The sequence below is a fragment of the Hippichthys cyanospilos genome, chromosome 2 (assembly GCF_059441005.1).
Source record: "Hippichthys cyanospilos isolate Australia breed blue-spotted pipefish chromosome 2, RoL_Hcya_1.0, whole genome shotgun sequence".
Lineage (NCBI taxonomy): Eukaryota > Metazoa > Chordata > Actinopteri > Syngnathiformes > Syngnathidae > Hippichthys > Hippichthys cyanospilos.
The window spans coordinates 13,372,506-13,397,582 of record NC_142370.1 but is presented as its reverse complement, the minus strand read 5'-3'; the positions used below and the strand labels follow the sequence as shown (position 1 = coordinate 13,397,582).

Below are 25,077 nucleotides of genomic sequence, written 5' to 3'. Positions count from 1 at the left end.
TCACTCAAAATCAAATTGATTTGGGATTCTATTTATTTATTAAATAAAGTCAAAAGCACAAACTTTGACCTGTGTTCTAAAATGACAGTTCTTCACATTTGATATTTATTTTCCTCCTCTTCCTTGCCACACCCTTATGTTAGTTCTTCTTAATGAGCTTGGCGACGGACGCGAATGCCTGACGTAGACCGATTCCTTTCAGCGCGCTGCATGCTTGAATCTCCCATCGCAGATGAGGATAGCTGCACAATTCCAGCTGGTTGGAGATCTGCTTTCCAGTAGGTGTCAACGTAAGAAGAGAGGCAAAGGAAAGAGAAAGAAGATGAGGAGAAGGAATGACATCGCTCTATCCTTGCTTCCATTGTGTTCAAGTGCTCAGTTCTCGACAGGGACTATGTTGAAAAATAAATGCTCGCAAATATTTTAATTTGATCGCTTTTTCGTTGTAACATAACTTGCGTTAGACCTATTGGCGGATAGAGTAACAACACCTGCGATGACTGGTTCGGAATCCATCATCAAAATCTAGTGTTTAAGCAAACTCTGGTCCACAATTTCCTTGAAGTAATGTGTATGTACTGCAGAACATGTAAACAATGAAAATATGAACATATGAATATAACCGACCCAATGAAATTTTCCTCTCTGACCAATGGTAAAATGCGACAAAATAAAAAAATGTATCATAATGCCACAGGAAAATGCTAATTCAAACAAACCCGACAACATGTGTTCTAGCTCTAAGCTTCCACTGTACGTTTGGATTTTTTGTTTTTTTTGTTTCTACCTCTTGGACGGTCATGGCGCCAGGCTGGTCCACCTTGTTGGCGAGAACCATCAATGGAAGACCTTGCACCATTCCTTCGCTCAAAACCTTCTTCAATGCCTTCTGGGCCTCTGCGATCCGACTGCGATCGCTGCTGTCAACCATGAAGACCAGTGCCTTGCATTCATCCAGGTAGTACCTAAAAAAGATGTCAAAAAAGGAACGGTAAGGGGAAGCGGCAAATTAAACCAAAGCACAAGATTACCTCCAGTTAGGCCTCATGCTTTTTTGGCCTCCGACATCCCACACTGTCAATGATGTTTTCTTATCCACATCAAATGAGCCTACATTGAATCCAATGGTTGGGGATGTGTCCATCACCTGTCACGTCACATTCAGATCACAGTTGCCCACGGCACAAACCAGAATGCCAAGTTAGACAGAGGCTCACCTGTCCAGTCAGCAGACGAGTCAGTAAAGTCGTCTTTCCCGCGGAGTCCAAACCCATCAGGATCACCTGAATCCATGTTGGACATGCACATTAGCTTAACTTTTGCTTGATCCTCCCATGTTGTGTGACAAAGGCTGAGCGATCAAGACAACGGGGTAAATGGTTTGAATGGTCTTCTTTTGGATCTCTTTTTAGATCTCTGTATTGTCTGTATTGATACATGAGCTATTTTTTTTTTCAAAGCGAGACACAAAATGCGCCATAATTTTGATTTTTCCAGTGGAGTTATTTACAAACAGAAAAGGTTGAAATTCCAATGTGAGCATGGAGGAACTAGAGGCAACTCTAATGAACTTTTCAACTTTCATAAAATATTTTCATAACATTTCTGATGAAACATTGACTTACAACCACATTAATGATCTGTATATTTTTACTGGGACAAAGCAACTTCAATAAGGGTGGCAGTAGCCATACCACACACACACACACACAAAATACAAAAGTGATGATTGCTATGTGGCATGCATCCTCCATTCGTTACAAAGAAGCCAGAAGATTCAAATGTCTACATGGGATTACTGCTATCATGGCAAAAGCTGCAAAATCAACTTGATAAACTAATTGCTTGGTCCGAGGACACAAAAAAGAAAAAGCGACTCTGCTCATATAAAAAAGACAGAAAAAGGATCAGCGCTGGCCAGGCTTTCACTTGCAGATTATGTTCAGTTGAGTAAATAACTGAGTTGGTTCAATTAACTACTAGTTATTTACAGCTGTAACACAGCTGCCCTTGCTGAGAATGTCCGGCTTGTGCTGCCTTTCTAAGTCATGGTTTCATGAACCAAAATGCATACTGAACACAATTCTCGCTCAGATAGATTATGCCAACCAAAAGTTAAAAGTAATGTTTAGAATCAAGTGTTAAAGGGATAGTGTGTAAGATTTAGACCGTGTTTCATTACGGACAGCAGGAGGTGCTGCATTTACCATTGTATGCAGCTATAACAAATATAGCCGGCTCCGGAGAAGTGCCACCCCCCCATGCAATATGCAGTAATTTAATGATAACTAGACCTATGATTATATTTAAAACATACAGTACTGTTGGTCAGTAAGAAGACATTCATTTGCAAGTTTTTTCCTAAATTTCCTAAATAAAGGTGCTTTTTAGTAAACTCAAGTCCAACAATGATTTGTTTTCCTTGTAGGGTATGTGACAGATGTAATTTAGAATTTCAATGGAAAACATCATCTACGATAGTTGGCCAAGAAATTATAAATGGCAACCGACATCCAGACATTGAATATCATGTAAAGCATGATACTGCTTCACAATGGACATGATTATCAATTGACAAGCAAAATCTACCCGTTTTTGTACTATATCTCAGAGGTCAGCCATTTTGCTACTTGTTGTTGACTGAAAATGAAATGACAGATGCTGAAAGGTGGGGTAGTGACAATCACTCAGCTTGAGAACATCAAATGGTCGAACTCAGAAAACAGGTAAGCCGTTGCATGTCCAACTATTACTTGATTATTTGCAGTCAACTTCAAGTATCAAAATTGTTGCCACCTGAGATGGATGAAAACAGATGGATTGTGCTCTTTAATTCATGTTCTCCAAACTCAACATTACTCAGAACGCTGTGTTTAGACTACGGCATAGACTATAAAGTGACTACAAAATGTTTTACTATTTTGACAATGACATGAAAACACACAATACTCTACGCAAAGGATTACTTCTATACTTTATTTTCTTTTGCTTCACAAACAAGCTAAGTCAACAGTTTTTTATAAACCTTGTTTTTTTTTTAACAAATTCAATGGTGGAGGTGTGGTCCCAATTTCCCCTTTAAAAAAAATGTAAAACTACAGCAGCCACTCGATTTATGAGCAGGTTCGGTTGAATTAATTTGGGTAACATGCCAAATTAAGTTTTCTATGTTTCATTTCAGCTGAGGTTGGTGCCTTTTCTATTCAGAAGCAGCCCGCCACCTGCTATGGCCTACAAATATTATGAAGAGGATAAAGAGCAAAGAGCAATCATATCTGACAACGGATGGGAGCGATTTTACGTTAAAGCCTCTGAAGGTAATCAGAACCTTCCAACAACATGAGCAATATCTTTGAAGTTCACATTCACAATCGCTTACAATGTGTGAATGACTTCTCAGATTCACTTTGGATCCACATGCCTGAAATGTCTGTCAAAGTTTGTTTCATTCATGCATTTAAAAGGCAAGGAAGTGGCGCCTTTCTTTTTTTTTTTTAATTGTTTCAGGGTGGATTCAAGGTGTTGGTTCAACACGTCATGAAGTAATATGTGTGTTACCTGGTTGCTACGTCAACAAGTCAAATCAAGTGGTGTTACCTGTGGACTTTTAGATGACTGAATTAGACCCATAACTCCTCTTCTGCTTTGTTCGTTAAAATTCAAAATCCAGTTGGTTTCTTGCAAAAAAAAAAAAAAAAAACATGTCGGAACCAGGGAAGGAAAACATGACATCACAAACTGGTTTGACAGCATGTCCTTTATGCAAGCAGGCGGCATATAAACAAGTTCTCTTATTCCTAAAAACTGTTCCGAGAAAAAGACCCCTAAAATCCCAAGTTATTATATTTTATCATCGCAAAATTCAAACCAGAGGTGGCAGTATGATAATGTAAACCTTGTTGATGGCCTCTTGCTTTGGATATCATATCTGTAAAGGCTTTTTGGTGACATTCTTTCAAAAAGGTTCATCAGGAGTACTTTATAATGAAGGCGGGGTGAAGGTTGGAGTTAAGCCACCTTTCCGAAGCAATATTTTTCCACGGTTAGTAAATGGGATGTCGTTAATATTTGTCACGTGCATGCCCTATGAAGCCCTTTGAGACTCTTGTGATTAAAGAGTTTACTATGGGTTTAAATGACTTGAACATTCCTAAGTGATAAATGGCATATAAGCAGAAGCGATACGCTTGCTTTTCATGCTGTTTTGTATTATCCATTGGGTGTGTTCTCTCTCAATATAGTGTACTTGTACAAAGGTATTTCTATGGTTTTAATAGTGTGTTTAAAGAATGTGTTATAAAAGTATGCATTTATAGCCCTTGTTCTACTGAATCCAAGCACCTTCAAAAAAGGTAAGAGTTTTGGTTTGTATGTCCATTGTAAATAAGCAAAAATATTACATACAGCACTTTGTTCTAACATTATATTTGAACAAAAGAATTACAACAGCAGTTTGTTTAAGCCAATCTCTTTCACTTCTCCCTGACAGATTTACCCTGTTGCATACTGTAAGGTATCTTCCAGAGATATTACTGACTTTACAGTGACGGTGTTCGTAGTAAGTACCTGGCTTGAACGAAGATGTATGGTACATTTCTTAACGTTACTATTCAGTACCTAACCTACACTTTTTATTACCAATTCTCAGTGTTGCTGAATTTAATATTAGCTCGCTGTTGATGTTATGTAGGCATTATCTGGGAAATATTTTTTAGCTAGCAATTTTTTTAGGTGGACCATGCATTGTGAACTCTTTGTATGGGAATGGAAGCTACCCATTGGCAGGGATGGGCAGATCTCTATCAAAATATTAATTATACTGTCTCAAGCTAAAGTGTCAATACTTATCATTGATTCATTATATTTTCCTAATATTTCCTCTATTTTGTTGATTTTCATTTTACTGGGATTTCCTACTGAGGCTGCTGCCCCAGCGACCCGGGAAGATAAGTGGAAGATAATGGAAGGATGTTCATATTAATTTACCAGTTGTCATAAAATGTAGTTAATACATTCAAAAAAACTAAATATAAAATAATGTATGTGAATTTGGGTCCATGTTAGGTTTTTGATTCAAAAAATGGTTTCCAAAAACGTTTCAAAAGGAGGGTTAGAGTTGTATAGTAGGTTTAGGATTTCAATGTAAGTTTTCAACGTGGAGTTAGACCAGTGCTTTTCAATTATATTTTGCAAAGCCCCACCTAGGAAAGAGACTACAGTACAGTATATCATTTTTAACATTGACAAAGGAGGAAAGCAATATAAACTATCTTTCAACAATTGTAAACTACTTTTTACAGCATTTATCCAGGTTAAAGTTTTGTCTAAGCAGACATCCTTATTTTATCACATTTACACTTCAAATGGCAAAAAAAAAAACAAAAAAAAAACTTGGGGTTTCTGGGAGTCTTGGGGAGGAGTTAGATAAGGAGGAGCTAGTGTTCAGCTATAAAATGGCGGTTTGCCACCACGTGGTCCCTTTTTCCTCCCCAAGTAGCTACCCGTTGTCATCATGGGTTTCGGTGACCTGAAAGCTCCCGCCGGTCTTAAAGTGCTGAATGATTTCCTTGCAGATCGCAGCTACATAGAAGGGTAAGTGCAGCTGCGGCATTACCTGTATATGCGAACGTGCAAATCAGGTTTCAAACTATGGGGGTTGTCAAAAAGATTTTCACTGCTGTTCCACGTTACCGGCGGCGCCATTTTGGCTAACAGCTAGCACAAGCGGAGAGATGTGAATAAGCTAACGTAAAAGCTACATATTGTCACATACGTCAACGTATCGTAAAAGGAATCGCCACTACCACTGGTAGTAGTATGTAGGGTTAACTTGCTTTGGGAAAGTAATGAGACCCCACTGCTATAAGACACATGCTAGTTAAAAGCTAACGTTAAATGCCATTTACACAGCGTGTCATGAAAAGTTAGGACACGTCGGCCAAAGCGGCGTAACAGTTTAACTGGCTCCCGATTCCAGCTGTTTCCTGACTGCAGATTCGTCACAAGAAACGTGGAAGTTGTTTCATTGTCCAACCCTCCTTTTTCAACTAACACGCGAAACAAAGCGCCTCCTTTTCAGCTCCTAATAGTTTGCAAGAAAATGTGAACGTTGTGAAAACCTAAAATGAATAACAAGTGTCACGGGTGGGACTTGACACCCACACGAAAAAATAATAAATGACGCACTTACTCGCTACCCCCTAGTCCATTAATCTGAGATCTGGAAGCACTGGCATATTTTCAACATTGTTTTTAATTCATTAACAAGAACTCTAAACTTCTGTGTTGGTGCTAGGTTAACATAAATAACATAAAATAATAAACTGCACCAACTCACTAATTAGTAACACAGCATGTACTACTTTATTAACTTCCATCTTTATTCCTAGGCATGTGCCTTCTCAGGCAGATGTTGCCATTTTTGAGGCAATCACTACGCCACCCTCTGCTGAACTTTGCCATGCCCTCCGCTGGTTCAACCACATCAAGTCCTATCAAAGCCAGAAGAACAGGTATCTACTACAGATGCTGTGGCAACAGATGCAAGCTTTCTAGGAATGCAGCCAACCACCTTTTTTGGTCAGTCTTCCAGGTGTGAAGAAGCCATTGGGGCAGTATGGCCCAGCGGGTGTTGCTGACTCCACTGCAGCAGTCACCAAAAAGGCAGATGATGAGGATGATGATGATGATGTTGATCTGTTTGGATCTGACGATGAGGTGAGGATGCAAATACAGCCATACTTGAATTAGGGCTGCACAATTAATCAAATTTTAAGATAGTGGCTGTCACGATTGATTAAGCCGATCCTCGGGAATATTAACATTTAAAAGGTTTATTCTTCCAATAGTAGCTGGAAGCAGTAGCTGCAACATTTCTTGCTTTTTTTTTCCCCAATAAACTTCTTGGCTTGTTTCTTTGCATCTTGCTATGATCATGTCTCTTTTCATACCTCATACCAGCTTTTGATGCCCAGTCAAGTTGTATCTCAAACAATGTTGCCAATGTACCACTAATCCTAAAGTGGCGTTCAAGCTAACCTGCAATCTATTGTTGTAGGAGGATGCAGAGGCTGCGAGGCTAAAGGAGGAGCGTGTAGCAGCATATGCCGCAAAGAAGGCAAACAGTAAGTGAACTTGTTGTTTTTTGTTTTATTTTCAATCTTGACATCAGGTTGGAACAATAGGATTGTTGTTAAATTTGGACTCGTGATGATTATCTAACACCATCTTTCGGCTGATGTGTGATGCACACTATACTTATCTGACCGTCCAAGTCAGGGCCTTGCATAACTGTTAAGTTGTCTCTGTGGCGGTAACTTCCCTTCCTTTCCCTCCTCCTTAGAACCTGTCCTCATCGCTAAATCGTCTATTCTTTTGGATGTCAAACCATGGGATGATGAGACCGACATGGCCAAGTTAGAGGAGTGTGTACGAAGTATTCAGATGGACGGACTCGTCTGGGGACAATGTAAGCAAGTGACATATAAATGGTCAATCTGAGCGTCAGGCACTTCTCCACTTAATGATGATTACACCTCACCATCTTTCGGCTGAAGATGTGATGCTACTTAAATTATCTGAAACAATTGGAGTTCTGTTTTTCCCTAGTGCAGAAAATAAGCAAAATCAGTCATGTTAATCTATTTGTGTGTTCTTACAGCAAAACTAGTACCAGTGGGATATGGCATCAAAAAGTTGCAGATCAACTGTGTAGTTGAAGATGATAAGGTGGGTATGGGTTGTGATAACTCTGAAGTCAATCATACTAATTTGTTCTCTGTTCTAGGCCAATGGTTGTGAAAAAATTCAAATACCACTTGAAAAATACTAATCTACCATAATCAACATGAAAATTGTGGTGATATACAAGGAAGTTTTCACTAAAATTAGTCTTATCACACTAACATTTATACAGATTAATTACAAAATTGCAAAAACACATTGCACAAAAACACATTTCCAATTTTGTGAAAAGAATTGACATGAGTTTTGCCATGTTTTGGAGAGAAATAAATATGTCTCAGAACATTGTGACATCGTTGCTGTTCAGCTACCTATGACAGATTTGTTAAAAAAAAAAAAAATCTTGATGCAGACTTTTCAATTATTGTTTTTGCTTTGTTTTAGGTGGGCACTGACATTCTGGAGGAGCATATCACAGCATTTGAGGATTTTGTCCAGTCAATGGACGTTGCTGCTTTTAACAAAATCTAAAAATAATACGCAAAATAAAGCACTTGGATACAGTTTGTTTTTCTTCTTTTGGGGGGTGGCGTTTGTAACACTTGACCAACCAAAGTTATGCTGTTCAGAATGGTGACGCAACACACCCAACCAAAGTATTTTTGATCCAAAAATGTGCTATTCGATGGAAGCAACTAGGATGGAACTTGAATATTTGCACCATGACTTCAAATTTTGCAGGCTTTACTTGCTTGTACGCTACATTTCGAAGTTTGACAAATGGGTTAAATGAATTTCTCAGTTTGGCCTTTTGGCGGCGCAAGACTAGCGAAACAGCCTTAAAAGCCGCAGAATAAGAAGCAGGGCGGAAACTGACACGCAAGCCAAAAGCGCGCGGTGGAAGATGGTTTCGTTCAGTCTCAGAGTTAAACAGGTAAAATGTTTCGTTGTCAGTTGCGAACCAAAGCAGTTCAAATTGCATCCACGCATTACAGCACAATTGAGCCGATTTAAAAGGAGTAGCGCCATTGAAACGCTTATCACGTGATTATGCCAGGCTAACGCGCGTTCGAAGCCAGCGTAAAGAGTTGCCCAAACGATTAAACTACAGAGCTACTTGGTGGTCTACCATCCTGAATTTCGAACTGTCGTTGACGTAAACGGACTTACAACCTTTGAAGACATGGGCTTTTCCAACTTTTTTTTTTTTTTTCCCCCCCGTCTAGGGACCCATTAAAAACGGGGTCATCTGCCCTCTCATAAGGCGATTAAAACACGCCTTTTGCAGACTTAACTGGCCGAATCAATGCAAATTAATGACAACAGCTCCTTGTGGCAAAAGTTGAACTGTTCTTACAGTAAACAAACCATGCATGTCGTTTGACAAAGGCAGGCGGTCAAAGGTATTAATTATGGTTTGCAGACACCCGATTTAGGACTCACAAATCCACTGGCCCCGAATGTTAGAATTACTTTTCTTCGAGTTTGGGGAAAATAATATTTTAAGGAAATGTTAAGTGAACAACTTTGTGACTTATTAGCGATGGTTTTTGCTTTCTTTTGTCACCGATTCTAATCAAGTACTCAAATCCCGACTAATTTCACACATGATTCACTCAAACAGAAGTAAATAGTGATTTTTAAAAAATCTGTTACGTCACAGTTTAAAGAAAACTCGGATTTCACTCAGACGAATGTGACTTACTGTTGCCATACTGACAACTAAGTGCTGCTTGTTTTGTTGTGGGATTTATGGTTATAAATCTCGATTTTCTCACAAAGAAAATTGTCACAAGTGAAATGTAAATCTCAGAGCCCTTCCTAATAATAGGGTTTGTGCTTCAATTGTGTGAAACCAATTGTATTTCAGAAGAATTCCAGAATTCCGGCTTGTCACAAACAAAACCGATAAACAATATTGTTGAATTATCCCACTGATAAAACGATATGAGTCGGTATCATCGAAATAATTATACATAATTAAGAAAACCTATATGAGCTCCTCTCTGGAGTGGCCATAAATCTAAACATAACTATCCGATTAGTTGAGGTAAAACACGATGATGGAACTGGAAAGCTAATTAGATAAACAATAGAAACGACTTGAAAAGATTTTGAATCAATTTTTAGATATTTGTAAAAAGTCTGAACTCCAAATCCTTTTAAGTGATATGACAACAAAAACAAGCTAAACTGAGTGCCCAAAATTTTATTTGCTTTTCTGTCTTGATGTTATGAATTGGCATAATGAAAATATCACAAAATAAACTAAATGACAAGTTGTGACAAATAATGATGTAATTACGGTATGTGTATGAATTTCTTTAAGCAACGGAAAAACTAAAAAGCAAAAAAAAAAAATCTGAATGTTTAGTTTTTTCTTTATAATTTCAAGTTAAGGGCTGAACGCTTGCTTCAATGGCGCTGAAGTGCTTCTATCCCAATGGAAAGGAACTGTTTTGTTTGTGGCATATATCAATGCTTCTTATACACAATGCTTATAACTTCCTACACCCCACATTTGAATTCATGTCACAGGATGTGGGCGGAGTCTCAGCCAGGGCCTTCCGGATGCACACCATGCAGACCAGGATACTGTACCTACTGCCGAGTCCTCTACAACGACCTAGATCAGGTGAGGTGTGGTCTTTCTCGTGATGGGCAATTTGAAGATTGCTTTTAGTTTTATGATTGTAGCCAAAAAAAAAACCTATTGACTCAAATCTGGCCAGCAGCGAGGACATCTACGGGTATATTTTGTGTGAACCTTGAGAAATAAAAGTAATTTGTGTCATTTTATAATAAGACCCTAACAAAATAAAGACATAAAATAAAGACATTTTCAAAAATGCTAAACTGTTTACTTTCTTGATGTGCTGTATGAACATCGCCAGGGATTTTTTTTTCTTAGCCTGGGAGGACAAGAAGATACTGTGTCGGCAATTGGCGTGACATGCATACACATTGCGAATTTTGTATTATTATTTTTTTAATGTTGCCATCTCCACATGAAACTTGTTAATTCTGTGTGAACCTTTATGGCTACAAAAAATCCGATTTTTGTTTTCAGCACCTGTCTAGTCTCAGACACCTGGATTGTGTACAAGCGTCCACCAGGGGTTCTACCAGATCACTTATTAACAGCGGCCAAGCCAAAGGAACTCTGCTGGAGCGATTCCTGCAAGATGTCCTGTTACACCATCCACACTGCTACAACGACCCGAGGTATCAGTTCTTAAATATGGCGTATCCCAAAATGCCGCTCTTCAGGTCGTTGAAAGACCATCAATAAATGTGTCAGAGGTAGTTTCTGTTTAGAAAAGGTCTCATTTCTGTTCTGAAATGTCTAATTGGCCAAAAGGTTTGTCTCGATACCTGAAACAAAGTTAGAAAAAGTATCACCAGCGTTGAAATGTCTAATTGGCCAAAAGGTTTGTCTCGATACCTGAAACAAAGTTAGAAAAAGTATCACCAGCGTTGGGACAGAATATTTGAGTATGGAAGATATTGGTGGATTGTTCTGTATGTTTATGTCTTTAGACCGTCTCATGCAGATCTCCCATCCATCCCCACTCCTCTTTTGCCAAGAGAAGAGCTGGATGACGTCTGTTTTTCTGGCGATGATGACTTTTCCATGGGTACACGCGAGCACCTGTCCAGCTCGAGCAAGGTATCAACTAATCAAGAAGAAGATGCTGCCTCTTGCAGGCAGTTTGAAAAAAGACTATCAGAGGGGGTAGGTCAAGAAGAGCCTTCTCCACAAGCAAAAGCGCAGGAGGCAAGGACCATCAAGTCAGGGCGTGCAAATCTTCGGAAACAACAATCCCCTGTGCCCACGCATCGGAAGGCACACAGAAAGACTGACAAGAGGAAAAGCAGCAAGTCTCTGACTTCTATCCTTCCAACTGATGGTCCACATCCAGGTTCTTGCCCACTCTCTTCTGTTGTGCCACAGCCTTGGCACAACTGGCAGAAAGAGCGTGTGGCGGCTTTCAAAGAGAAGTTCTTCTGTGAGCCACACGGTGACCTTGTGGACCAAACGATTGAGGAGGTTGGTTCAAAAGTTTTAGTCTTGCTAGCTTGTTTGAAAAGGATGGAAAATAGTTGCATTTTGTTTTACCCCAGGTACCCTTAAATGAAGCGTTTTTCATTTGAACATACAGTAAGATGCCACAGGATGGCGCTTATGCAATACTTATTAAAGCAAAAAAAAAAAATCCACGCAGTGATTTATAACTCCTAAAACTTAATTTGCATAAACATCTGGTTGATGTGGATTAGGGTAAAATATGAATAAATTATGAATTCTTACTTAGGAGGTAACTTAAAAAAAAATAATTCCCATGAATTCACTTTAATCTGCAATTAAATGCTGTTGATTACCATGGTGTTTTCATCTTTGCTACTCCAGTTGTGAGTCAACTCTGAAACGAGTTTTAGATCTTGGAGGAGGTTCATTATTTGTCATCTTGAGATGCAATTTACATACTGAAAGGCTTCCTTCTGAGATCCCATGCTTCCTCCTTCGGCAAATCTCTCAATAATGTGAATCTTTTGTTCTCGTGTTGGCCTCCAGGTTATCCAGACATGTTGTCATGGCGACAGTTTGTCTTCCTTTTCGTTTGAGGAGGTAGACAGCTTTCACATCAGTCTGCCTCACTCTCTTCAAACTCAAAGTGACTGGGACTCACCTGGACAGGTGAGCAGAGAAGGAAGATGTTGGTTACTGCCTCATAGTATTTTTTGAATGATTGTATACAACTAGTGAGTTCTCTAGAGTGTCACAGTGTCTTCTATAAGATAAGCAATGTGTTTCCAGGTAGACCCATGTGTTGCGCTGGCCCAGACGCAGGTGAGGGACTTGAGCCATCTGACCGATATTCAGGTGGACTTGACGGACCAGACGTACTCCCACCAGCTTGAATCTGCCCTCCAAAATAAGCGGGATGCAGTCCAACGCAGGGTTTTCAGGACTCTCCCGAGAGAAGAGCCAAAGGATTTGCCAGAGTCCTTCAAAGGAAAGACATGGTCCCAGATCGAAGAGGAAGATGAGAAGAAGGTTGATGATCTGGTTCGACAGTTCAGACAAGGTCGTTTTGTCTGCTACTTCGACAGCGAATCCCTTGCCAGGTCACATAACGTTTTAGTCACACCTTTACGACCTGAACTCTTCATTCTAAATGTGTTCAAGTAGTGTACCTAACTTGGCTGAACCCTGCAGGTTTTCCTTTATTCCAAAACATGCCTGTTATGTTTACTGAAGACTCTAAATTGTCCGCTGAGGGTGAATGTGAATTGTCTTTCTCTGTATGTGGATAGGTGGATGTTTATTTTGTACATATTTTGACTGTGTCTTACCTAAAAGGTACGGCACCAGGAGCAAAAATGTGAGTGGACCTGATCAGACTGTGGCAGAGTCAGACATTGGCATCTTTCCTTTACTGGACCACCATGAGGAAGAAGTCCCAAGAAGGCGAAACTTCAGGCTGGCGTCCAGATGTCAGGTAAGTGTGACCGAAAAATCCACAAATTTTTCTAGATGGCAAACATACTCACTCCACTAGAAGTAAAAACGTGTAAAAACCAATCACCGACGATGTTTTTGGTTTACCTTTTATAAATGTAACTTCCATGGGAAATTGAATCGTGGAATCCCGACTTAAAACTTTTTGTTGCGGAGGGGCCAGGGATAAGTAGTCATCCATCCAAATTGATACGTACTTTAAAGAGCATATATTTGCAAGACAACATTTTTAAAATGCCTTTATTAAAATTTTCATTTCATAGAATAATTCAGTTCTTTCATTTAAATATTACTCAACCCTCTGACCCAACTCACTTGAACAGAAACCCATTCAAAACAACAAACGTTACAATATCAAATGAAAAGAGATCCTTTCAAGGCAGTCAAAATGTGATAGAGGAATGCACAGAGTGTGGTGGGGGGTGTTCTGGCCTAGTTATTGTTGAATTGCACTTGCATCAAGCTGTTCATTGCCACTTTGACAAAACATAAAAAAGACAATTTCATGTGTGTTTAAAACAAAATGAAAAAACGTAGCCTTAGTTGGCTCAAAGATAATGCCAACACATAATGGAGAATACCCCTAAGCAAGAGATCATGTTTAGCTTTGTTTCCTTTTCACCTATGTGGCAAAGTTGCAACTTAAGTGTGCAGCAACACATTTAGACAGAAAATATAACAATACTCACAGGTATATTCTGCAAAGAACTGCACTTACTGCCACCGTAAATGTGAAATTGTTTCCACGTAAAGTATTTCTATTAATGTCCCCCCTTGGTCAAAATGCGAACGCCAGAAGAAGCCAGTGTTCAATGAAATGAAGGATTAGCTCTTTAAGTCCAGTTTTTCTTCTTTTAAAGTCACTTTTTTCAAGTAGGATATTAAAGAATGCTATTTTTCAGGTTAATTCACGTGAACTCCACAGCACACACTTTTACTTACTGAAACATTCCTTTGTTTTTTTTTCCCCAGGTGGTCAAAGTCAGCCATGCCACTCAGACTGTCCGCTTGGTCGTGCCGACTGTTCTTCAACCATCCCTAGAGACCGCGCCCACTAGCATCCATCCCGGCGTTCGAGAGGAACCGGAAAAGCCTCCCGAAATGCGATGGTCTCGTCTCCCGCCCTCGTACTCACCCGTCATCACGCCGTTGCAGTCGAGCACGTCTCTGGTCTACCTTCTCTGCTCCCCAACATTCCCCTCTACCACCTACACACCCTTGGCAAGGGCCACCCCCAAACGCAGCAGGAAAAAGCAACGCCCACCCGACTTTCACAAGCTGAAGGTAAAATACAAACAATTTCCCGTGTGTTATTATGATCACCGCAGCAATCGCATCATTAAGAACCCGCCCAAGGGCTTCAAGGTGAGCAAAAGCTCCACTCCTTCCAGCCCTTTGCCCACGTGTGTACGTCAGCTGTTTCGAAGTCTGAGCCCAGACCTGAACACAGAGAAGCGGTCTGGGGAAGGCGGCTCAGAATCCCCCAGGGTAAAAAATCAGAGGCTGTCGAGCACTCCTAGCACAGACTCGGCACAGAGTCATAAACGCGAACCCTCTTCGCCGGTTCCTCGACGTAGGTCAGAGGAAGCAAGAATAGGAGTTGAAGAACAACCAAGGCCACCCAATAAGAGACTGAAAGCTCAGACCACACTTCCGCCACCCAGGAGAGATGGACTCCGTAAAAAAGACCGAGCACGCCCGTCCACTGTAGAGCCAAACCTCCGGCGAGGGCGGTCTCAGAGGGTTAGGGGCTGTGAAAAAAACCCAAAGTAGCACATCTGTTACAATATCTTCACTTAGGAACCATTTGAAAATAAAAAGGGATGAGAAAAAAAAACAACTTTCTTTTTAGCCCCTCATTTTTACATTACACAGCAGAACAGATTGATTGATTGACTTTAATCAGGTCAATTGAGGGTACATCTCATGAAGGGACGGTCAGTAGGATGGTCCCACTTGGGACCTTGGGTCCTGGAGACAAGTGCCTTTAGCTTTGTTGATGCGAAGACAGACGTGCCTTTAACTTTGTTGATGTTTAAGAATGGATGTGGTCCATCCAAAAAGGCACACACCATTGTCTGCTGTGTCGTACACCGTATCTTCTCCATCTAGATCGGGATTCGTCTCACGGTGTCCACCAGGTAGAGTAAAGAGTCTCCAACCTGGTCTGCAGCCTCAATTAGCGCCAGGCCCTTATCACCTGGTCAACAAAAATGACAATTCTTGTAACTTAATGTGATGATAATTTATAGTCTCTTGTCAGTACAAATACTTTGTGAGTGCAGTAAAGTGAACTTTTCACGTGTTTGTACATTATTTTTGGCGTTTTACGCTTATTTCACCATTTCCAGATAAAATATATGTTACTCATTAAAAATAATAAAATACAAGCAACTGTTGCATTGACATAATGCCCGAAAAAGCACACTATATACACGTAGAATATGGGTCATTCCATGTCAAATCACAACAATCACCAGAATCGTCCCCCGGACACTTCTTTAATTTGCCAGATTTTGATTTTATTAGTGCCCGCGGGCACCAAGTCAAAGAATCTGTGAAGTTTGAGCCTCCTAAATGGTTTTTGAGTAAAGGCTCTACAAAGTTTAGGTGCCACGCCCGTTTTGGAGATTCAGGAATTGCACACTAAATATCGGACCATATTTGGAGGTCCTATTGTTTCAAGGCAGTGGTTCTCAAATGGGGGTACTTGAAGGAACTCCATATAACATTTCTTTTTGAGAACAGGTCTTACACTTTGTTAATTATTTTTAGGGGGCTCAAATATTTATTAATTTTTAAGTTAATTATATATTTTTGTTAAGAGAGCTCCTATAACTCCAAAACAGGACACTTTATGTTGAATGTTTTGCAGCGGACAAATATTTATTTATAATTATTTCTTTTTGAGAACACGTCTGACACTTCATGTTGATTACTTTTTGCTGACAGATATTTATTAATAATTAAGTTCATGATTTATTTTTGTGAGCAGATGTCTACTGTAACTCCAAAACAGGATGCTTTATGTTTAATATTTTTCTGTTGACAAATATTTGTGTATAATTAATTTTGTTTTAGAACAGGCCTGACACTATTATTTTTTGCAGACAAATATTTGTTAATAATTAAGTGATTTCTTTTTGACAACAGATTTCTTATATGATCCAAAAGGATACTTACTTTATGCTGATGATTTTTTTGGACATATACAAATAAAGTTCGAAAGGGTCTAACGTTTAATAAATCACACTGATGGCATATTTTAAGTCTTTTTATCTGGTTAAAGGTTAATTGGCTGAAAAGATCATTCACAGGGGGTACATCACTGGAAACAAAGGCGAGAACCACTGTTTTCAGGAATGCAAATTGTTTTTTCATCGTTAGCATTGAAGGAACGTTAGCTTTTTGCGACATCCTCAGGCCTTACGCACAACTGCAACCGTGGTGAGCCGCGCGTCTTGATAGTTATTCACATGTGCAGCCCATGCACGTATTTGATTTGTCACGCCTATTTCTGCTTTTCTGACCTTTCGAGGCCAAGGACGTCAGCCGTGGGTCTATTTTCAAACCAAGAGCTGAGCTTTCTCCACTTGTCAAGTGCTTCTCAGATGATTACGCTTGTCGTATGATGCATTCGAGAAAGGTGGGAAGTCGGACATTTTTGACCTCCCAAATTGGAATTGTACATTTCGATCTCAGTCGCCATGTCGTGCAAAAATGACCCCGATCTCTTAAAAGTTAAAAATATGTCACCATCGGCCATCTTTATTCTCTACATTCCTGTCGAACGCTTGAGGTTCAGAACTATCCGAGTAAAGTTATTTTTTAATTGTTTGTTAACTGTGCTAAATAAGGTCGGACTTTTTAGAGGCATAGCCATGTAATTGTAAATCCTCTTCATTCTATGTTTCGTTCGACTTGACGTCATCTAAATGTGGTTGCTGTCAACATGTTTCTACTTTTTCAGGTACGGCTTTTTGGGTAATTTCTGCAAAACAATTTACAAGCAAATAAAGAAGGAGACTTATGCCATGCCTGATTGTTGATATTTCCTCCTATCAGTCCCCCAGGCACTTATTAGTCGGTCCACTGTCTTCTCTAGCATCTCTTCTGGACTACAAGTTCCACATCTCTGGTTATCAGCCATAGCCACGTCCACTTCCTATAAGACATCCCTTGTTGAATCGATTGACAATGAAGGCTGTTACCTGCACAGTTCACCTCCGAGTGGATGTCATGTGACCATTCGAGGTGGTTTATTGTTGGGGATCTAGTTTTCTCCTTCTCACTCCACTCATCGTCTGTCATCAACATCAACTCTTCTTCAACGTTTATATCTTCATCCACACATGTCTCCACATCAGAGGTTGGTGTCATGTTTCCTGTCGTGTTTTCAATCTCATTTTGGTGTGGTGGTATGTCATTGTGTGTTTGGAGCTTCTTCAGCGTCTGAAGAATGGAAATGTTCATGGGTGAAGGTGACAATTCGCAGGTAGTCACTACAGGTAGTCACTACAAATGTGTCTGCTTTCTTTTTCAATGTACTCAAGCACCAGCTATCCAGTCATACAATCGGTTTACCTGAGTGAGCGTTGCCTGCAGACTGATGTTGTGTTCTTTGACTGTTTCCATGGTAACCTCCATCTCTGCACAGCGTTCCTTCAGCATACCCTGTTCTGATAGGACCGAAAGACGCCACACCTCTAGCTGCTCTTCTAATAGTCTTCATCAAGAAACCAGACAACAAACACGTGATTCCAAATTCACATCCTGCCTTCCGATTGGCTGGTTAACTTTTTTTTTTTTTACCCCTTACCTTTTGTCTCTGTGCAGGTCCCTGACTTCAGTAAGCAGAGTGGACATGTCCAACTTTGAGGGTAAAAAATGTTGTATTTTGCATGGTAGAATCGCACTGTCAGTTCGGTGAATTGATGGCGAAAGACATGACAAGCACAAAAACTAGACCTTTTGTTGGTGACCACCGGGTGGCTATGTACATTCGACCTTGCAAAATCTCAGTTACACATGAACAATTTGAAAATATGTACGAAATTTACCAAGGATTAGGGAAGTTGACATGATTTACTTGCAAGATTTCAGATGCTCTGTGGGTCGGATGACAAAGAACGACACGAACATACTCCAGACCATTGGTGTCAAAATCTAGTACTCGAGGGCCGGTATGCCGCTTGTTTTTGATGCATCTCCCGCCAAAACACCTGATTCAACTGTTTAGGATCATTTTTGAAGCTCTTGAGAGCTTAAAACCCGAGAGGTATCAGGGCTTGCTGATAAGCTAATCATTTGAATCAGGTGTGTTGGTGAAAAAGATGCAGTACACCGACCTTTGAGAAATTGAGACCTATGGTCCAGAGTAAACGGACGTCTGAGTTGCAGGTCATCAGAGGTCACCTGTTGCGGCAGCATCTCATCAGTCTGTTGGCATTTTGATGACGCGGAATGAAATTGCGCTGTGGAATCATGGGGAACACATTCAACAGAGGTGCTGCTCTCACATTCTTCGGGAGGGGACACCGAATGCACAGGTGGTGCGCTGGGAAACACATTTGATTTTTATTGATACATTTTACATTGCTTTTCAAAGCAATGTTTGGCAACCTTTTTTCCAATGATGGCCCTGTTTATAATATTTTCTCAGCCAAGCACTACTTAACCAGCTTCAAGCATTTTATTTTGGGGGAAAATCTCACGCACCCCCTAACGTGCCTACGTACAGAATCCCCAGGGATTCTGGTACTGCTTTAATCTAAATTAGGGTGATAGATTTCTGTCACTCATGGCACATATTAGGATAGTCAGTATACAAAATAGATGGAGTCTCACTTCTTCTGGCTGTCCCTTAACTCCTCCCTCTTTAGTCCCTTTGTCCTTTCCACTCCTCCTTGAGCATATCGTCGTGGTAATAGAGAATGACGCGTACGGTACACAATTGAAGAAAGCGACTCTCTCCAGGTGGGCTGACAAGGAGAGGAGATTGTGTCAGTCAACCAAGTTTCTGGCCATATTTTCCATTTTGCGTATTTTCTTCCTTACCTGTGTGCAGAACTCAGTCACCGGGTGGTGGCTCTTGTGTTTGTGTGTCTGTCGCTCTGACAGGAAGCAACTCTGACACATGTGGACCTTCAGACACTTGACACAACGATACCTGAATGAACACGCAGTTCTCAAGTCATGTTTTTCTTAATCCTATGCTAATAGGGAACGAGTCTACTGAGAATAACATTTGATACCATCTCTCAAAATGTGAATTTGGCCTATTTTAATGATTTAAATGGTAAATGAAATAGTGAGCTTCTCCCTGATGAACAAAGATTTACTCAGTTGAGTGTTATGTGCACGACATACAGCACTTCCCTAAGACCAATTTCTTTTCAGAGAGTGAAATTATTTTGTAGCAATTTAGAGAATTGCAGCAAACGCAAAAAAAAGGTTAATTAAAAAATTGGTGGTGGATTATACTCACCTGAGTCCACTGATTGGAAATATCTTGCAGATATGACAGCGGACCGCATGAACAACTTTCTGACTTATGAGCAGGCGATGAAGTACAGGTAACCATAGCAACAGACGAGGTTCACTCTGCAGCCATGATGACACCTGTTTTCCGTTTACTGTGGACGTCAGTACCTGTCAAATTTTAGTGGCACTGTCACTATGACACAACTAGCCACAACTTCTAAAGGTCAGGTACGGTACATGGATTTTTATGTTTGCTGTCACTTCCACAACCTCAGACAAGTTTTATAAACTATATATATATATATATATATATATATATATATATATATATATATATATATATATATATATATATATATATATATATACACACACACACACACACACACACACACACAGTATGTGTGTGTGTATGTATGTATTGTGACAATAGGAACATGTGGGTGAAGTAGTAGTTCTTAACCTGTTTTTGAATTATGTGCCCCCTGTGAAATATTTCTCAAGTGCCTCTTAACAAGGAAACAAGGACAAAGCATTTTCAGATTAAAACCAAAACACTAAAAACAGAACTTTGTGCCATCCGTGTCTGATTTATTTAACCAAACTATATTCCCAGTGCTTTCTCTTGGTGTATTTTATTCAATAACTCCAGACGATATAGCTTGTATGTTTGTTTTATACGGGATTCGTCTCCCAACCACAAGGTCGTGGGTTCGATTCCTGACCCTGGTGACCATGCTGAAGCATTGTTAAGCAGAATCATTAGTAGGTGAATAAGGAGTCGACTGTTAAGGGCCTTGTAAGGTTTAAATGCTTTATAAATTAAGTACAATTTACCAGCATTTTGAAAAGAATGATTAGCTTTCAATTTAGCAATAAGATGCATCATGTTTCAAGACATTTCCTCTTAATTTGAAAGAATAAATGTACTGTTGCTATCACGGCATTAAAAGTAAATAGTCAATTTGATTTGCTGATATTCGGAAAAAACCTTGTTTAAATCTCATGTTTTGAGAATCACTGCAATAGAGCTTGCTTTAGTCTCATTACTACGAAGAATGCAGGTGACTAAAATGGAAATGTTAACTAAAAAAATCCTTTATGACCCGAGAAAATAACTGAACAAAAATGTTTTCTTACCCCCTGAAAGCATGATTTCACTGCCTCTTCCACATTACCAAACACCCCATCCTCCTGGATGACTGCAGGAATCTGAGCGTACATGCTAGGCGTTAGATGATGAAGGCATGATGGGTAATATAGTTACTATGCTTTACCTGGTTGACATCCTCCAGTACGGCTCTAAGAGAAGACCTAGTGACAGAGCCGGAAGCATTTGCTGCTTCGCCCACCAGAGCTGAGACACAGTTACATAAGTTATAATGTAACCCTAACCCTAGACACATTCCATCCAAATACACATTATTTGCAAACTAACACATTTTTCACCTTCATATTTCACCAGGACAGTCTCCGCCGATAAACAGATGAGAGCATTTCGGAGCGAAATTGCACTTATTTGACCTGAATGATTCCTGAAGCATGCATAGAGAACACAGCCAATTAACCATCATTATTGTTTTGTTTTGTTTTGTATTTTTTTTTTGGGGGGGGGGGGGGGCGATTTTATCAATTGACCGCACCTATCAAACATCAAGAATATAAGACAGCATAGTTTCTCGGAGCAATCTGAGAATTTTGATGACACATTCCTGAGCATCCTGTTCAGGTGTACAATGACTTCATCCTTGCTTAGGACACAATCCCGCTGCCGTTTGGGTCCGCCCTCAAAGGCAGCCTCGATGTGGCGAAGTAACACAACATCCACTGGAAGCACAATAAAGAATGCCTTTCTCAAATTAACAAGTCCAAAAACTGTTAGCAACCACAAAACAAAGACAGGAAGCGGAAAAAAAGGCCACATTAAACAAACTTACTGTGACAGATTTTCTGTAGACTTTCAAGCTTCATTGCAACTCTGTAGGCTGGGGGGCGGATTTTGTTGAAATCCTCTAGTGCTGAAACTTGAAACAAACAAACATTGTGATGGAAGTCATTCAATTGCCTGTTAAAACACATTGCCTTCATTTCAAACATCATCTTGCAACATAACCCTTAAAAACGTCTTAGAGACTATTTGAGGAATGTATAACACGAATACAACAAAACTGTGAACTAAATATGAACAACAAATACATTTTATAGAATAAAAAATTATAGTTTCACAGTGCAATTCTTATTTTCTGTGTGTTCTTGTTTTGTTCTTATTCAATGGCTATTTGAACACAAACAGCACAGCCACACATGGGGAGACAATATAACATAACTTATGACCATATTCTACATCCTCTCTGAAAATGACTACATTACTTTAACAGCAAATTACAGAGTACCACTCCCATGGGCTCAGCACCCGTGGAAAGATCAAAGAAGTCGGGTGTGAAGAGAGCTGGGTGGCCAAGGGTGGGGGACCTTGGTGGACCGATCTAAAGAAGCTTGCTCTTGGGACATGGAATGCCACCTCTCTGGCAAGGCAGAAGCCTGAGCTTGTGTGTGAGGCTGACAAGTTTCGACTAATTATAGTCGGACTGGCCTCCACACACAGCTTGGGTTCTGGTACTAGTCCTCTTGAGAGTTGGACTCTCTTCCACCCTGGAGTTCCCGCGATGAGAGGTGCAGAGCAGGTGTGGGCATATTGATTGTGCTTGTACATTGGGGTTCACCCAGGTAGATGAGAGGGTAGCCTCCCCCCGCCTTCGGGTGGGGGGATGGGTCCTGACCGTGGTTTGTGACTTTGCACTAAACAGCAGTTCCGAGTATGCACCATTTTTGGAGTCCTTGTAGGGTGTGCTGGAGAGTGCTGCCTTTGGGGAACTTCAAAGCTCAAGTGGGATATGACTGTAAGACCTGGACCTGTACTGGGACATGACTGGGAGATAGCGACCTTTGTTGTTAGACTTCTGTGCTCGTCGGAGATTGTCCATAATGAACACCATGTTTGAACACGGGGATGTCCGGATGTGCACTTGGCACCGGGACATCCTAGGCCGCAGTTCAACGATCGACTCGTCGTATCGTTTGATTTGCGGTGCTGCTGACCTCAACTAGGGAAACTGTGAGTCAGTGGGGAGAATACATCGAAGCCCTCCTCAATTCACCGACAGGTCTCCCTCTGAGGATCCAGGGTCTGGAAGCTCTGAAGTAAACGCTCCCATCTCAGGAGCTGAAGTCACCGATATGGTCAAGAAAATCCTCGGTGGCAAAGCCCTGGGTGTTGATGAGAACTTCCCGGAGTTTCTAAATGCTCTGGATGTTGTAGGGCTTTCCTGATTAACACGCCTATGCAACATCGCATGGACGTCGGGGACAGTGCCCCTAGATTGGCAGACCGCGGTGGTGGTTCCCCTTTTTAAGAAGGAGGACCGGAGAGCGTGTTCCAAACAAAGTGGGATCACAAATCCTCAGCCTAACCGGTAAGATCTATTTAGGGATACTGGAGAGGAGGGTCCGTCGTGAAGACGAAACTCAGGTTCAGGAGGAGCAGTGCGGTTTTCCTCCCAGCTGTGGAACCGTGGACCAGCTCTACAGGACGCTCGAGGGCGCATGGGAGTTTGCCCAACCAGTCTACATGTGCTTTGTGGACTTGGAGAAGGGTTGAACTCCGCCAAGGCTGCCCTTTGTCACCGATTCTGTTCATTACCATTTAATGACAGGATTTTGCAGTCCAGACGTTGATGAGGTCCGGTTTGGGTGTCTCAGCACCCTCCTATTTGCGGATGATGATGTGCTGTTGTCTTCTTCGGGCCTTGACTTCCAACTCTCACTGGAGTGGTTTGCAGCAGAGTGTGAGGCGGCTGGAATGACGATCAGCACCTTTAAATTCTGAAATCATGGTCCTCAGTCGGAAAAAGGTGGAGTGCCTCCTCTGGGTAGAGGGTGAGGTCCTGCCCCAAGTGGAAAATTTCAAGTGTCTTGGCGTCTTGTTCACGAGTAAGATTTGGATGGAATGGGAGTTAGACAACCGGATTGGTGCAGCGTGCGTTATGATGCGGACTCTGTATCGGTCTGTCGTGGTAAAGAAGGAGTTGAGCCCAAAAGCTAATCTTTTGATTCACTGATCGATTTAGGTTCCTGCCCTAACCTTTGGTCATGAGTTGTTGGTAGTGACCAAAAAAACAAGATCGTGGATCCAAGCAGCTGAAATTAATTTCCGCCACAGGATGTCCGGGCTCTCTCTTAGAGATGGGGTGAGACGCTCGGTCACCCGGGAGGGACTCGAAGTAGAGCCGTTGCTCCTCCATATCAAGAGGGGCCCACTGAGGTGGCTTGGGCATCTGGTTGGAATGCCTCCTGGACGACTCAATGGTGAGGTGTTCTGGGCTTGTCCCACTGGGAGGAGACCCCCCTGGGCGACCCAAGAGATGCTGGAGAGACTATATCTTGGCTGGCCTAGGAACGCCAGGGGCTCTGCCCGGAGAAGCTGGACGAAGGGGCTGTGAAGAGCGAGGTCTAAGCTTCCTTGATCAAGCTGGTGCCTCTCACCACACGACCTCGAATAAAGCTTTCGACAATGGATGGATGAATTGGATTGGGCGACCACAACAACCACATCTTATCAATATATCTGTTTGTATTATACTGCCCCCAGGTGGCCAAGGTCCGCATACCAGAAAGAACAACACAAGCCATTGAGTTGAAACAAAAAATGTGGCGAAAGCAGATTAAATCACTACATGAATTATGCCATTACTAAGAAAAACATTACAAAGAAAATCAGTTGTTCTTTTAGAGGCTGGAATGAATTAATGATATTTATATTCTTTTCAAAGGAAAAAAAAAGATTTATGATTGACATGTTTGGAATTATGAGCGTTGTGGCAGAATTACACTTGCATCATCTCAAGTCACCAATACACTGTGTACTACATTACCCTAAAATAAAACAGGACAGGGAAACTACAAAAAAAAAAACCTCACTGAGAGTGTTGACATCCATTATGGCTTCCAGTCTGAAAATAAAAATGATACAACAATGTCACTTTAATATTTCTAATATCGGAAAAACTAATTATGGACTCAAGGTCATGTGACAATCATAACATTGATTAGCATTTCATTTTGAAAGCCTCTTAGCAGATAAATCATGCAATATATTAACAGTTAATTAACCTTCAAAACCAAACAAGTGTTTGCATGCAGAACACAAAATGTTTGCTGATTATTTCTTCCTTATTTTGGACATTTTTTAACACATTAAATTCAGAAGAAACTCACCTGCAGCCTTCCCAGCATAGGATCGGGCTGAAGCTGTTAAATTTTTGATGCCATTTTGGTTTCATCTGTCATCGCAGCTGCTGCTCACCTGTCAGCTTTGGACCAATCGGCAG

At 40.8% G+C, this 25,077-nt stretch overlaps 4 protein-coding genes across 4 annotated transcripts; 2 read left to right on the top strand and 2 right to left on the bottom strand.

The window, feature by feature from the left end:
* Positions 1–15: 15 nt before the first annotated feature.
* On the bottom strand, positions 16–3,754 carry arl11 (ARF like GTPase 11). Its single transcript, XM_088439364.1, has 5 exons — positions 3,598–3,754; positions 1,218–1,283; positions 1,032–1,147; positions 788–965; positions 16–268 (listed from the first exon to the last, which is right to left on the bottom strand). Exons 1-5 carry the CDS (start codon positions 3,751–3,753, stop codon positions 140–142), a joined length of 645 nt encoding a protein of 214 aa, XP_088295490.1. The 5' UTR covers position 3,754; the 3' UTR covers positions 16–139.
* Positions 3,755–5,434: 1,680 nt separating this feature from the next.
* Positions 5,435–8,246, top strand: eef1b2 (eukaryotic translation elongation factor 1 beta 2). The gene is made up of 7 exons (XM_088439352.1): positions 5,435–5,592; positions 6,390–6,512; positions 6,585–6,717; positions 7,058–7,124; positions 7,343–7,468; positions 7,661–7,728; positions 8,128–8,246. The coding sequence occupies exons 1-7, from the start codon at positions 5,513–5,515 to the stop codon at positions 8,212–8,214; spliced, it is 684 nt and encodes a 227-aa protein (XP_088295478.1). The 5' UTR covers positions 5,435–5,512; the 3' UTR covers positions 8,215–8,246.
* A 285-nt stretch (positions 8,247–8,531) lies between these two features.
* zdbf2 (zinc finger, DBF-type containing 2) lies at positions 8,532–15,523 on the top strand. The gene is made up of 8 exons (XM_088439315.1): positions 8,532–8,617; positions 10,222–10,318; positions 10,754–10,908; positions 11,224–11,734; positions 12,260–12,382; positions 12,503–12,813; positions 13,049–13,187; positions 14,180–15,523. The coding sequence occupies exons 2-8, from the start codon at positions 10,223–10,225 to the stop codon at positions 14,978–14,980; spliced, it is 2,136 nt and encodes a 711-aa protein (XP_088295441.1). The 5' UTR covers positions 8,532–8,617; position 10,222; the 3' UTR covers positions 14,981–15,523.
* dytn (dystrotelin) lies at positions 13,588–25,002 on the bottom strand. Its single transcript, XM_088439331.1, has 16 exons — positions 24,965–25,002; positions 24,668–24,699; positions 21,628–21,714; positions 21,334–21,517; positions 21,140–21,225; positions 20,968–21,047; positions 20,831–20,902; positions 19,695–19,858; positions 19,265–19,376; positions 19,055–19,188; positions 18,623–18,764; positions 18,027–18,079; positions 17,792–17,933; positions 17,432–17,659; positions 17,246–17,372; positions 13,588–15,407 (listed from the first exon to the last, which is right to left on the bottom strand). Exons 2-16 carry the CDS (start codon positions 24,684–24,686, stop codon positions 15,316–15,318), a joined length of 1,722 nt encoding a protein of 573 aa, XP_088295457.1. The 5' UTR covers positions 24,687–24,699; positions 24,965–25,002; the 3' UTR covers positions 13,588–15,315.
* Between the last annotated feature and the right edge of the window lie 75 nt (positions 25,003–25,077).